We start from the raw sequence: 15,910 nt of genomic DNA on the forward strand, positions 1-15,910 counted from the left end.
ACCTCTCGTGCTAGCCATTTCTGCCCTGGGAAATAGTCTCTGGCTATCAACTCTATCTATGCCTCTCATTATCTTGTATACCTCAATTAGGTCCCCTCTCCTCCTCCTTTTCTCCAATGAAAAGAGACCGAGCTCAGTCAACCTCTCTTCATAAGATAAGCCCTCCAGTCCAGGCAGCATCCTGGTAAACCTCCTCTGAACCCTCTCCAAAGCATCCACATCTTTCCTATAATACGGCGACCAGAACTGGACGCAGTATTCCAAGTGCGGTCTAACCAAAGTTTTATAGAGCTGCAACAAGATCTCACGACTCTTAAACTCAATCCCCCTGTTAATGAAAGCCAAAACACCATATGCTTTCTTAACAACCCTGTCCACTTGGGTGGCCATTTTAAGGGATCTATGTATCTGCACACCAAGATCCCTCTGTTCCTCCACGCTGCCAAGAATCCTATCCTTAATCCTGTACTCAGCTTTCAAATTCGACCTTCCAAAATGCATCACCTCGCATTTATCCAGGTTGAACTCCATCTGCCACCTTTCAGCCCATCTCTGCATCCTGTCAATGTCCCGCTGCAGCCTACAACAGCCCTCTACACTGTCAACGACACCTCCGACCTTTGTGTCGTCTGCAAACTTGCTGACCCATCCTTCAATCCCCTCATCCAAGTCATTAATAAAAATTACAAACAGTAGAGGCCCAAGGACAGAGCCCTGTGGAACCCCACTCACCACTGACTTCCAGGCAGAATATTTTCCTTCTACTACCACTCGCTGTCTTCTGTTGGCCAGCCAATTCTGTATCCAAGCAGCTAAGTTCCCCTGTATCCCATTCCTCCTGACCTTCTGAATGAGCCTACCATGGGGAACCTTATCAAATGCCTTACTGAAGTCCATATACACCACATCCACAGCTCGACCCTCATCAACTTTTCTAGTCACATCCTCAAAAAGCTCGATAAGGTTTGTAAGGCATGACCTACCCCTCACAAAGCCGTGTTGACTGTATTTGATCAAGCCATGCTCTTCCAGATGGTCATAAATCTTATCCCTCAGAATCCTTTCTAACACCTTGCAGACGACAGACGTAAGACTTACTGGTCTATAATTGCCGGGGATTTCCCTATTTCCTTTCTTGAAGAGAGGAATTACATTTGCCTCTCTCCAGTCCTCAGGTACAACTCCAGTGGACAGCGAGGATGCAAAGATCTTCGCAAGTGGCGAAGCAATTGCATTTCTCGCTTCCCAAAGCAGCCGAGGACAAATCTGGTCCGGGCCTGGCGACTTGTCAATCTTAATGTTTGACAAAATTTTCAGCACATCAGCTTCCTCTATCTCTATCCATTCCAGCATGCACACCTGCTCTTCAAAGGTTTCATTCACTACAAAGTTCGTTTCTTTCGTAAAGACAGAAGCAAAAAACTCATTTAGGGCTTCCCCTACCTCCTCAGGCTCCACACACAAGTTCCCTATGCTATCCCTGATCGGCCCTACTCTTTCTTTGACCATTCTCTTATTCCTCACATAAGTGTAAAATGCCTTTGTGTTTTCCCGGATTCCTTCTGCCAAGCCTTTCTCGTGCCCCCTCCTGGCTCTCCTCAGACCATTTTTGAGCTCCTTCCTTGCCTGCGTGTAATCCTCACTAGCTGAACTTGACCCTAGCTTCCTCCACCTTATGTAAGCTACCTTCTTCCTTTTCACAAGAAGCTCCACCGCTCTCGTCATCCAAGGTTCCTTTATCTTACCCCTTCTTGCCTGTCTCAGAGGGACATATTTACTCATCACTCCCAACAACTGTTCCTTAAACAGTCTCCACATGTCTATAGTTCCCTTACCATGGAACAACTGCTCCCAGTCCATGCTTCCTAACTCATGTCTAATCGCATCATAGTTTCCTCTTCCCCAATTAAATATCCTCCCATTTTGCCTAATCCTCTCCTTCTCCATAGCTATGTAGAATGTGAGGCAGTTATGGTCACTATCACCAAAATGCTCTCCCACCACAAGATCTGATACCTGCCCCGGCTCGTTTCCGAACACCAAGTCTAGAATGGCCTCTCCCCTCGTCGGCCTGTCAACGTACTGCGTTAGGAAACCCTCCTGAACACACCTTACAAAAACAGCTCCATTCAAATCTTCTGCTCGAAGGAGGTTCCAATCAATATTAGGAAAGTTAAAGTCACCCATTACAACAACCCTACTGCGTCCACACTTTTCCAAAATCTGTCGACCTATGATTTCTTCAATCTCCCTGCTGCTATTGGGGGGCCTGTAGTAAACCCCTAACGAGGTGACTACTCCCTTGCTGTTCCTAATTTCCACCCATACTGACTCAGTAGGCAGATCTTCCTCGACAATGGAAGCTTCTGTAGCTGTGATACCCTCTCTGATTAGTAGTGCTACACCCTCTCCTCTTTTCCCCCCTCCCTATTCTTTTTAAATGTTCTAAACCCTGGAAGATCCAGCAACCATTCCTGCCCATGAGAAACCCATGTCTCTGTTATGGCCACAACATCATAGCACCAGGTACTGATCCATGCTCTAAGTTCATCACTTTTATTCCTGATACTCCTTGCATTAAAGCAAACACACTTTAACCGATCCCTTGGTTCCTTCCCAGGAAAATCCTTCCCACTAGCTGGTCTACCTCTTGCTACTGCCTCACCTGCATCAACGCTCACCTCTGGTACACAGCTCAGGTTCCCACCCCCCTGCCATACTAGTTTAAACCCTCTCGAACTACTCGAGCAAACCTTCCACCCAGGACATTGGTCCCCTTCCAGTTCAGATGCAACCCGTCCTTCTTGTACAGGTCCCACCTTCCCCAGAAGGCATCCCAAGTATCTACATATCTGAAGCCCTCCCTCCTACACCAGCTGCGTAGCCACGTGTTCAGCTGCGCCCGCTCCCTGTTCCTCACCTCGCTATCTCGTGGCACCGGTAGTAAACCAGAGAACACTACTCTGTTCGTCCTGCTCTGCAGCTTCCATCCTAACTCCCTGAAATCACTTTTTATATCCTCAATCCTATTTCTGGCTATATCATTTGTGCCAATATGTAACACGATTTCTGGCTGTTCGCCCTTCCCTTTTAGAACCTTATACACCCGATCGGAGACGTCCCGGGCCCTGGCACCAGGGAGGCAACATACCTTCCGGGAATCCCGATCTTGACCACAAAATCTCCTGTCTATTCCCCTAACTATCGAGTCCCCTACCACGAGTACTTTTCTATTTTGCCCCCTTCCCTTCTTTGCCACAGTGTCAGGCTCAGTGCCAGAGAACTGACTACTATGGCTTTCCTCTGGTAGGTCATCCCCCCCAGCAGTATCCAAAACGGTATACTTATTGCTGAGGGGAATGCCCACAGGGGATCTCTGCACTGTCTGTCTGTCCCCTTTCCTCCCCCTAACTGTTACCCATCTATCCTCGTCCTGAGCCTTAGGAGTGACCAACTCCCGATAACTCCTCTCAATTACCCCCTCTGCCTCCCGAATGATCCGTAGTTCATCCAGCTCCAGCTCCATTTCCCTAACACGGTTTTCAAGGAGCTGTAGTTGGGTGCACTTCCCGCAGATGTAGCCAGCGGAGACTCAGGATTACTTCCAGTGCCACAAGCTAGTCAGACTAGAAACAGCAAGATATAAAGGATGAACAAATGGCTGAAAAGATGGTGTGAGGGGGAGGGTTTCAGATTCATGGGGCATTGGGACCAGTTCTGGGGAGGTGGCACCTGTATGAACTGAATGGGTTACACCTGGGCAGGACCGGAACTGATGTTTTAGGAGGCACTTGGAAGAGTGGTTGGGGAAGGTTTAAAATAATGTGGCCAGGGGAATGGGAACCAGACCAGTAGGGCAGTAAATGCAGAAATTGAGACAGAGGTAGTAACCAGGGCAAACATGATAAGGAACAGGCAGAGAAATGCTGTTGAAAAGAGCAGGGAAGGTAGTGTGTGAAATGTATGTGTTTCAATGCAGGAAATACAATTGGCAAAGTGGATGAACTCAGATGATTGGTTAGTACTTGAGACTATGACACTATTGCCATCATGCAGACTTGGCTGAAAGAGGGACAGGACTCAGCCGAATGTCCCAGGATTTGGATGTTGCAGGTGAGATAGAAAGGAATGTAAAGGGGTTGGGAGAGTTGCATTATTGGTGAAGGAGTATCTCATACAGCTATACTGAGGGAGGATACATCAGAGGATTCATGCAGCAAGGCAGAATGGACAGAAATTGGGAATAGCAAAGATGAAATCACAATGCTGGGGGTATAATACAGGCCTCCCAACAGCCAGTGGGAGATAGAGGAGAGATTATGTAGGCAGAGTTTAGAAAGATGTGAAGGTGGTACTGAAGCTGGCAGTGCAGATAGATAAGTTAGTAAAAAAGGCTTCTGGCATGCTTGCCTTCATTGGAAGGGATACTGAATGTAATGGTAGACAACTTATGCTGCAGCTTTATAGAATTTTAGTTAGGCCACACTTGGAATATTGCATACAGTCTGGTCACCACACTACCAGAAGGATGTGGATGCTTTGGAGAGGGTACTGAAAAGGTTTATCAGGATGATGCCTGGTATGGGAGATTTTAGCTATGAAGAAAGGTTGGATAGACTGGGTTTGTTTTCACTGAAATACAGGATGTTGAGGGGCGACCTGATGGAAGTTTATAAGATTATGAATGGCATGGATAGAGTGGGAAGTATGAGGCTTTTTCTCAGCGTGGAGGGATCAATTAGTAGGGGACACAGGTTCAAGGTGCAAAGTGGGTGTGGGGAGATGGAGTTTAAAGGAGATGTGCAAGGCACATTTTTCACACAAAGGGTGGCGAGTGCCTGGAATGCACTACCAGAGAAAGTGGTGTAAGCAGACAACACGTAAACATTCAAGAAGCACTTGGACAAATACATGAAAAGAAAGGTAGTAGAGGGATACAGAGGAAACAGTTTTAATATGGAAAGGCAAATTGTATCGGCGCAGGTTTGGGGGGGCCAAAGGGCCTGTTTTTGTGCTATATTGGACTTTGTTCTTAATAATTATTGTGTTCTGTAACATAATTTGTTTGTTTTTCTTTTGCTTAATACAGGTTTATGTTTTTCTATTGAAAGTATATATTCAATCTCTGGGGGTATGTTCAGTGATTGAACTACAAGATAAACAATGAGAAATAAAACTCATAGTCCATCAAGTCAGGTTTCACTTTGTGATTTGCCTCAAATTACACCTCAATCACAATACTACAAAATTTGTAACAGAAGTCAACCAATCTTCAGTAACAGTATACCTAACAGGTTTGCAGGTATAAAGTTTTGAGGAATTCCTTGGTAAAATGACATTAAGTTGTATCAGTCAATCTCACTTATCTGCACTATATAAGAGATAATCCACTATTATTTGTTCAGATTAGATCAAAACAGATACATAATATACAAGGAACAAATCTATTTAACTAGTTATCACAATCAAATATACCCAACAGATACTTACATCAGCACTCTGTGATATCTAAGTTTGTTACATGATTAAAACTAAAGACCACAGTTCCTACGGAAGTACAAAAATAGAAATCCTGCATGTGTCTATAAATAATGCTTATCTGTTTTCATTATTTTGAGTAAGATCATTGAAAGGATATAGGAAAACAAACCCAATTCACCCACAAAGGCTATTTTTAAAGTGAGTACTTATCTGCACGATTGGGTTTTCAAACATTGACTGTTCCAAAAATAAATGTGATGGACAGTAGAAGCAAATAAAGTTCTATTAAAAATTGGCTATTCTGTAGGCAGCTTAATTTAACCTTTTGAGCTGTTTGGCTAGGCATGCTATATCAGCCTGGCTAACTCTGTGCATTTTGTAGACATCATGCACTGCCAAGCTCCTCTCTGCAACCCTATCACTATGTATGACAATAATAAATTAGCTGGTAAATTATTCCATATGTTAGTTATCATTTGAGTAAAGAAATGTTCGGCATTTGCTGCAGATTTAACAGAACACTTAGCCAGGAGAAGCAGTGTAACAGGATAGAAATAGCAAAAGAAAGTCATTTGGACAAAATATATATGTGAGATGATCAATCACAGATCAGATATAGTGCTGACAACTGCAAACTTCTGTTTGCAAGACGAATTATGTTAAAAAGTGGAAAGGGGCTGTCTGATGAGGAGAGATCTAGTGGGTTGGGCCTATACTCATTCTACTTATTGAAATAGACTAGAGTCTTTGATTTGATTTATTGTAGTCCCATGTCCCTAAGGGCAGTGAAAAGTTTTGTTTTGTGAACAGTACAGGCAGATCATAGCAAGCAAGCATTATAGGGCACCTAGACAGAGCAAGGCATTCAAGGTTATGGCTGCACAGGAGATGCACAAAGCGAGATCAACATTATTTGCATCAGACCTGTAAGCAGATCTCAGAGAACATTTAATAATTTTTACAGACTTAGAATTTCAGTGTAAAAGCACTAAACACTTATAAGAACTGTGAGAATAAGATCTGTTGCAGAGAGCTTGCAAAAGGTAGCCCGGTGTTAGTGCCATCTTGAAACTTGGAGGTTAGGGGACTTGACAGGTTAGATGTGGAAAGGTTGGTTCTCCTTATAGGACAGTCGAGGACTATAGGGCATAATCTCCGAACAAAGGGTTGCCTCTTTTAAGATAGAAATGAGGAGGAATTTCTTCTCTCCAATGGGTAGTGAATTTGTGGAATTCTTTACTGTAGAAAGCTGTCAAGGCTAGGTAATTAAGTTCATTCAAGGATGAGATAGAGAGATTTTTAATCAAGGCCTAGGAGTTAAAGGCAGGGAAGTGGAGTTGAGGATTATCAGATCAGCCACGATTTCATTGAATAGTGGAATAGATTCAACGGGCTGAATGATCCACTTCTGCTTTTACATCTTATGATCTTAAGAATGCCACAACCCAAACTGACTGAAAATTAAGCATGTACAATCTGTGTATACAGCAAGCAAATAAATGTTAGAATGTTGAACTACATAGCGACTAGCTAATACATCAGGAGAAATAGTGATAAAACTGCTCTTTCTGGTCAATATGAGCAATGCAAAAACGAAGTAATGGGGATGCCAAAAATATGATGATTGATAAACTTTTTTTAAAAAATTGTCATTGAGAAATGATTGTCACTGCAGGCCAGCATTTGTTGTGTCTCTCTTTAATTTGCTTTAGAAGGTGGTGAGGAGCTGTATTCCTGAACCACCGCAGCCTATCTAGTGTAGGTACACCACAGTTTCTGCATGTATTCAAATAGTCTTGTTTTGCTCACCAACACATAACTGAAGTGCAGAAAGTATGCAGTGGTGAAGTTGATCTCTGCTGCCGGGTGTCTGAAATATGTGAAAAAGGTTATTGGTGTGGAAAGAGGCTAGATCTGGGCTTTGCAAAATTAAGATAAATATTACTTCAAACTGTGGAAGTATGATTGGAAATAAGCCGTACTCCAGTGAAACGCTTTGGAATGTTTAATTGCATTAAATATCATTTCTAAAATTAGCTTTTACAATTAATTGTGTTCACTTAGAATGTTTAATTACATTAAATGTTAAGTAACCACAATTAATTATTATAAAAACCGATTTTAGAGATGACAATTATTTCTTCTGTATACAGAATACATGGGTGCAGACTCGTGGAGAAGAGTGGGTACGTTAAGATAGCAATTAGCTGGTATGAAAGAGGTTTCTTTCTGGAAGATTAACTATATGTGAACGAAATGAAGACGTGTCTGTCCTCAAGCCTAATTATTCTGTTGAACTCATTTGTGTTGATGAGCCGTCTGATCAACTCCCATTACTTCGTTCTTCTTTCACTAGGTTAAACTCTCGTCTTTCCCGGTTGACATACAATCTCCTTTACAGGTGGTTTCCGTGTTCTTCCCACTTCTGGTATCAACCTGGTAAAATACATTTTCTTTTGAAGAATAACGAACGCTACCCAGATATCGAACCGAAAAGCCTTTCCTACTGTCAAAGCATTGCTCCGTTGCCAACGTCTTGTCCCAAATATGGCCTTCCACTTGTCTCAATGTGAGCATGCGCAGTATATCGCACGGCACCATCCGGACAACACCATAATGGACAAGAAGAAGGACATTTGATTTAGACAAAAATTAGACCAACGCATAAGTTTCAGAAGAATTGATTAGCTACACATAAATTTGATGTTTATTAATCGCTTCGTAATATAACGCTTTTTTGTGATTTCACCTGGGATTATTACGATTTTACCGATTTAAGATATTAATGATCCCCCCCCCTTTTTCGCGGTTTGGGAGCTGGTGTGATCCACAATGGCGGCGGCTCCGTTGAAGTTGTTGCTGACACCGCTGGGGCCAGGACTTGGGCCTGGGCCTGACAGTGGCTCTCGCAGTCTGCGTGCCGTCAACGGCTGCTCGGTCAAGGTGAGTGCGCCCCCCCAAAAACGAAGCATTCGGGCCAGTTTCAGACTGGGCTCGATCTGTGGCTAGTTTTCAGGCCTGGTCTCCCTGCCCCCTGCCCCCCCGTCCTCTACATGGCTTCTGCGTACTCAAAAACACTGGACAAATCCAAATCAACCCAGTCAAACATCACTCACTCAGTTTATTGTAGATTGTTAGCAAAGCAATAGAATAGCGTTGTGTGCAGCACTTGTCAGTGGGGACCAGAAGACTCTCCACTCGTAGGAGTCACCCCGAGAATAAAGGAAGGTAGTTGGAGTTGTTAAGAAGCCAATCATCTCAGTTCAAGAACATCACTAAGCAAGATAGGTGCAGGAAAGGTATTCTTGATGACGAGAACTCCAGAACCAGGGGTCTGGAGTTCTTTATGGATAAGAGGCAAACCTTTAAGGGCTGAGATGAGGAATTTCTTCACCCCAGAGAGTGGCGAGCCTGTGGAATTCACTACCACAGAAAGTGGTTGAAGCTAAAACATTTTATTTTCAAGAAGGAGGTAAATATGCTGTTGTGGCTAACGGGATCAATGGTTAGGGATTAGAATTTTGAGTTCAATGGCCTTACTGAATGGTCTACTCCTGCTCCAATGTTTTATTCCTCGGGCTGGATATTTTCTAAGCAACCTGTTCAGAGATAGGACCACTACCACTTTACCACAGGAGCCAAGTTCCTGAGGGTAAATATTTTCAACCAACCTTTCAGACACACTGGTGGCGGGATTTGAACCCAGGCTTTATGACCTAGAGGTAGAGACAGTACTACAGTGCATCAAGAACCATTCCAGTTCCTTGGGATAATGTGATAAATTGACTCATCTTCAGCTGCTTTATCAATGATCTTGGCTCAATCATGAGGTCAGAGGTGGGAATATTCTCTGATTATTGCCTGTGTAGGCTTGGCTCGATAAATAATACGTAATGTTTGGTGTGAGACAAATGCAAGGTAAGGACCATTTCCAACAAAAAAAATTAACCATTGCCTCTTGATATGTAATGTCATTGCTGATGTCAGAGGCTTGGCATTTTGCAGTGAGTAATTTGCCTGTTGTCTCCTCAGTTTTTCCAAGTAACAAGTCAATGGCATAATCTGTTTGGGCACCAGCTGTTCACAACATTATATATATGACTTGGCTGAGAGAACCAAATGTAACATTTTTGAGTTTACTGATAAAACAAACTGATAACTGATGAACTGAAATAAGGGCAGATTGAGCATTGTCACTGGGGAGGGAACAGGTGGTAAAGGATGCATTCAAAAACCATCTCTAGGTAAAGTAGATTGTGAAGCATCTGTTTTAATCTTGGACGAGCAAAAAGGATGGGGTTGATGGCAAGGAAAGGAGTTTGTGTAGGGACTAAAGATGATGGCTGCACTCTTCTCAATATTTCAACTGCTGCTCATCTGACATGTTGAACATACCCACAGAGGGGACCAAGAGACGTGGAGCAGGCAGTATCAGCATAAACGTGAAGTTTCCATTTGATGTTGTCAAGAAAGAGTTTGTAGATGTGAAACAGATGAGGGCAATGATGGAGCTTTGGGCATCCCAAATAATGGAATGGAATAGAAAACATTGTAGTTGATTCTCTGGCTTTGCATGGATACGCAAGAATGGAACCATGCTGGTTTTGCTCCATCAAAGTGAAAGAGGATAATGATGTCAATTATACCAAAGGGTGTGAAAGGTCATGATGGATAAAGAGGAAAGTTTATCTTTTTGTAGTTGCACAGGCATTTTGGTCATCCTGTGACATCACCACTGTGTTGATGTTTTGCCTTGTGCACGTGATAATGCATTATCTCACATGAGAAAATTGGAATTTGACATGCCAAATTCATAAATTTATGTACTGTTTTCCAAGCGCTGACATTCCAATAAGTATTCTCCTGAAAAATACTTTCGTTCTATGGTATCTTAAAAAGAGAGACTTAAAAATATTTATTCTTAAACCCAACATTTGTTGATGATTTATCCAGTTTTGTGCACAACAAAACTAAGTTTCAGCTAATGTTATTGATGGAATCATCTATCGTAGACTAGACATGTATTATCTCATAAATATACAAAAGTCAGTTTTTTTAAAATGTTTTAGACAAGCTATATTAATGAAAGGTCTAATATTTAAATTTTAAAAAATTTCCATTTGTAATTTTCATTCTGAAGCTACAACGTAATTCAGCAAAAGCTGTATGTAGTTGAGGATTGCTGGTTTATTTTATACGTTTATAATATATAATTTGCAGCATGTCTTCATTGATTATTTTTAGTGTTTCTATAATAAGTGAAATAGAGAACTACTTTGGAAATAAAAAAAATTACAGAGAAATTGTAACAAAATTGGTGACTAAGACAGTAATATTTTGACGGCAGTTTAAAGATAGCCACTTTACTTGGAATGTTAAAAACTGAGTGGCTTTGGGACTATCCAGTGTCAGGAAAGGCTAGTTGGAATAAAAGTAGTAGTATTAAAATTTCCCCCTGCCTAACCCAGAAGTACTGATGTCAGTCAATTTCTTTTCACTCCAGATCACACTTTCACTTACCAGGTTGAGGTGAAGTGAAAATGTCATTGAGTTTGGTTGTGATGTTGTTATGTTATATAGCAGCGAAATGGACCCTTCGGTCCAACCATCCGTGCTGAACATAATCCCAAATTAAACTAGTCCCAGCTGCCTGCTCCTGGGCGATAACACTCCAAACCTTTCATATTCGTGTAGTTATGTAAGTATCTTTTAAATTTTATAACTGCACTGACGTCCACCACTTCTGCAGGAAACTCATTCCACACATGAATCACCCGTCTGTGCAGAAAAAAAACTGCCCCATGTCTGATGTGAATCTCTCTGTTCTAACCTTAAAATTATGATCCCTAGTTTTGAAATCCTGCATCCTGGGGAAAAGACGCCTGCCATTAACTTTACGTATACCTCTCATTACGTCCATAAGTTTACCTCTCAACTGCCTGTGCTCCAGTGGGAAAAAAGGTCCCAGCCTTTCTTTATAACTTAGACTTTCCATACCCAGCATGTTTGGTTGAATAGTCTTTCAACATTCATTGTCAAACTCTTGAATAAATAGCCAACACTTGGGTCACAGTACTGAGGACAGCCAATGATGCTGAAATTCACACTCCAGCAAAGAGCTCTAGGGAGAATAGGACTGTTTGTTTGACCTTTTGATTATGTTGACAATAATAAAAAAAGCTGCTTTCCTTCTCCAACAGTTCAATGTGAGCTTTCGGTATAGATTATTGAATAAAAATTGAATGGGAGTCCTGAAAGGGAATCCACTGCAGCTTCCCCTAAAACTAGCAATCCAGCATCTGGGAATTATTTTTGGTTGGTTTACTTCTGTGGTATATCATGTAGTGCATTTACCCTTCTGAGTCTTTTCATTTTTAGGTTCTGGAATGTGGAGTTTGTGAAGACGTATTCTCTCTGCAGGGAGACAAAGTACCTCGCTTGCTCCTTTGTGGTCACACAGTCTGCCACGATTGTCTCACCCGGCTTCCACTACAGGGGAGAGCAATACGTTGTCCATTTGACCGACAGGTGACTGAATTAGGTTGGTCTGGAAATTTATGTTTCTAATTATTTTTGAATATTTTTAGATATCATACCATATGCTTCAGTTTAAAATTTTTATGATTTATTTTTTACAGATTGTCAAGTTTACATCAGTATGCAAATTTAATTGAACATTACCTAACTCTGCTACAACAAATTGCCAGATACTCCTAATATGGTGACATTATGCTATGGTTAGTTAGGCTCTAAATAAAACATTGCAGAATAGTAATTGGCAGGCAAAACTACAGAAGAATGGTGGGACTGACATTGTATGATGGAAAGGAAAGAATACGCTTACTGTCAGTTGAGACGTCTTGAGAAGTTGTACTGCTGTCATGGCAGTAAACTTGGTCCTTTGTAATGGAAGCTGTTGACGTTTAATCACACTATATTACTTGAGGAGGAACAAAGGAATGCTGGCCAATTGTGCTGGCTAATATTTACTGACAACCAATATCACCATGACAGATAAACTGGTCATTACTACATTATTGTTTATGGAGTTTGCTGTATGTAAGTTAACTACAGCATTTCCTGCATTTACAACTATGATTATACACTTCTTCAAAAGTATTTCATTGACTATAAAATGCTTTGGAGTGTCATAGGGTTTAGAGGCACAATATAAATGCATCATTCCTTTAAATGTTACACTAGAAAAGTTTACCATACAGGATTGAAGTAAGTTGTATGAGACAAAAAGGTGCTTGCTGCTTTGAATAAGTCTTTGTTGGCAAGTTGAGACCATTTTTGTAGTTATGATGAACTTGCCATTGTTCATGCTTGTATAGGTTTTCTTTCTCTCAGCATTTTCAAGATCATCTTCACCTGAATGGACCTAGTTTCATTTCATTATTAGACTATAACTGCAGTTTTTCTTCCCAGTCCAAAACACTTTCAATGACTTAAGGGATGTTTTATTCTACACTATTATCAGAAGATTTGACAAAGGCTGAATATTAATTCATTTGACAGGTGATTCAGGTGTCTGGGGCTTAAAGAAAAATTTTGCTTTGCTGGAGCTCCTTGAACGTTTGCAGAATGGCACTGCCAATCACCATGGACCATCTGAAGAGGTTCTTGAAATGTCAGGAGAGGTAGGTATCGCAGAATAAAAGCAAGCTCCCGCAGGTGGTGGAAATCTGAAATAGAAAACAAAAACTGCTGAAAGCACTCAGCAGGTCAGACAGTATCAAGGAGAGAAACAGAACTCACGGTTCAGGTTGAGTGACTTTTCACCAGTTGTACTACTGGTTTTTGGAACCTTTAGGAGTTAACGCCAGTATGATTTTTATTTTGTACGTATAAGCTTTCAGTTCTCACCTTCTAAACTTTGGATGGGTGAGAAATTTTGTTCCTTTTTGTTAGCGAGTTTTGAGAAGATTTGTAGCTCAGGTTGAGGTTCTGGATGTGAGTTTGCTCGCTGAACTGGAAGGTTAGTTTTCAGACGTTTCGTCACTTTTTTTATTTGAAAAAATATACTTTATTCCTAAGATGTACAAAAAATAAAACATTTATACATCTACCCAGTCATGCAAGCCGCTCCGGATTACCCAGGGGGTACGTACACCAACTAAAGGAAAAAAACAAACAAAGAAGAAAAAAACAAAGCAAAGAAAATACCCCGGCAGTCGTCACCCCGCACAGTCCCACTTGGCCCCCTGACCAGTTGGGGAAGGCGCCAGCTGGGCCCAGTTACCAGATAGGGCCCTTTTTTCTGTTCTGGACGAGGGGTTTCATACCGTGGTCTTTCCCCACCGTGCCTTGGCAGCGGCTGCCCTAAGCTTTAGCGTGTCCCTCAGCACGTAGTCCTGGACCTTGGAGTGCGCCAGTCTGCAACATTCGGTCAGGGTCAGTTCTTTCAGCGGGCAGACCAAAGAGCGTCTTTCACCGCATTGATGGTCCTCCAGGCGCAGTTGATGTTGGTCTTGGTGTGCGTCCCGGGAAACAGCCAGTAGAGCACGGAGTCCCGCGTCACGGAGCTGCTCGGGACGAACCTCGACAAATACCACTGCATCCCCCTCCAGACCTCCTGCGCATAGGCACATTCCAGAAGTAGGTGATCGACAGTCTCTTCCCCCCCCGCAGCCACCTTGAGGGCAGCGTGTGGTGGCGCAGAGATTCCGGGCATGCATAAAGGATCTCACTGGCAGAGCCCCTCTCACTGCCACCCAAGCAATGTCCTTGTGCTTGTTTGAAAGTTCTGGTGATGAGGCATTCTGCCAAACAACTTTGTCAGTCTGCGTGGGGTACCACATGACAGGATCCACCCTCTCCTTTTCCCGAAGGATCTCGAGGATACCACGTGCTGACCACTGCCTGACGGCCTTGTGGTCAAAGGTGTTTCCTTTCAAAAATTTCTCCATGAAGGACAGGTGGTAGGGAACCGTCCAACTACTCGGAGCATTCCGCGGCAACGAGGCCAGGCCCATCCTTCGCAACACCGGGGACAGGTAGAATCTCAGTAAATAGTGACACTCGGTGTTTGCGTACTGAGGATCTACGCACAGCTTGATGCAGCCGCGCACAAAGGTAGCCGTCAGGGCGAGGGTGGCATTTGGTACGCCCTTTCCCCCATTTTCCAGGTCTTTGTACATGGTTTCCCTGCGGACCCGGTCCATCCTCGACCCCCAAATGAAGTGGAAGATGGCCCGGGTGACTGCAGCGGCGCAGGTCCAGGGAATAGGCCAGGCCTGCGCCACATACAACAGTACCGAAAGCCCCTCGCACCTGACAACCAGGTTCTTACCCACGCTGGAGAGGGATCGGAGCGTCCACCTGCCCAGCTTCTGCTTCAATTTGGTGATACGCTCCTCCCAAGTCTTAGTGCACGCCCCAGCACCACCAAACCAAACACCCAGCACCTATAGGTAGTCTGTCCTGACGGTGAAGGAGCAGTCGTCCCAGTTCCCGAAGAACATGACCTCACTCTTACGCCTATTGACTTTGGCACCCGAGGCCAGTTCAAACTGGCCACAGATGTCCAACAGTCTACTCACCGACCGACAATCGGTGCAAAAGACGGCGACATCGTCCATGTACAGGGAGGTCTTGACCTGAAGGCCTCCGCTGCCTGGGATAGTCACACCCTTCAGGCTCACGTCCTTCCTGATGGATGCGGCGAAGGGTTTCACACAGCACACGAACAAGGCAGGAAAGAGCGGGCAGCCCTGCCTGACTCCAGATCTGACGGGCAAACTGTCCGATTCCCACCCGTTGATCGAGGCTACACTAACGATGTTGGTGTAGAGCAGCCGGATCCATTTGCGGATGTCCTCACCGAACCCCAATTTGGAGAGGACGTCCCTCATGTAAGCACGAGAGACCCTGTCGAAGGCCTTCTCCTGGTCCGGGCTGATGAGGCAGGTGTCCACCCGCCCGTCCTGTACATAGGCGATTGTATCCCTGATGAGCGCGAGGCTCTCGCCGATCTTCCTGCCCGGCACAGCATAGGTTTGGTCAGGGTGAATCACCGACTCCAGGACAGACCTGCCCCGGCTGGCTATGACCTTGGCCAGGATTTTGTAGCCCACGTTCAATAGTGAAATGGGACGCCAATTCTTAATTTCCTCCCTCTCCCCCTTCCTCTTGTAAATGAGGGCGATGATGCCCTTCCTCATGGACTTGCACATTTCCCCTGACCAAAGCGCACTATCGTACACCTCCAGCAGGTCCTGGCCGACAAGGTCTCACAGAGCGGAATACAGCTCGACCGGTAAGCCGTCGCTCCCGGGAGTCCCATTCCTCTCCAAGGACTTGAGGGCTGTGGTCAGCTCGTCCAGGGATACCGGCCGGTCCAGCCACTCCCTCGTGCCATCGTCTAAGACCTCCGTGATAGACGACAGGAACGACTCGGAGGCTGTGCTGTCCACGGGCTTCGTGT

At 43.8% G+C, this 15,910-nt stretch overlaps 1 protein-coding gene across 2 annotated transcripts in view; it reads left to right on the plus strand.

Moving 5' to 3' along the window:
- Positions 1-8,070: 8,070 nt before the first annotated feature.
- The window catches only part of trim23 (tripartite motif containing 23), a 35,219-nt gene continuing 27,379 nt past the window's right edge, over positions 8,071-15,910 (plus strand). The window contains exons 1-3 of one of the 2 annotated variants that reach the window (XM_048537652.2): positions 8,071-8,424; positions 11,860-12,022; positions 13,003-13,124. In XM_048537652.2, coding sequence (XP_048393609.2) covers positions 8,314-8,424; positions 11,860-12,022; positions 13,003-13,124 — 396 coding nt within the window. In that variant the 5' untranslated portion in view covers positions 8,071-8,313. The remainder of the gene's footprint in view (positions 8,425-11,859; positions 12,023-13,002; positions 13,125-15,910) is intronic. The other variant, XM_048537644.2, reaches the window with a different exon arrangement.

This window comes from Stegostoma tigrinum, chromosome 1, assembly GCF_030684315.1.
Source record: "Stegostoma tigrinum isolate sSteTig4 chromosome 1, sSteTig4.hap1, whole genome shotgun sequence".
NCBI classification, from domain to species: Eukaryota; Metazoa; Chordata; class Chondrichthyes; order Orectolobiformes; family Stegostomatidae; genus Stegostoma; species Stegostoma tigrinum.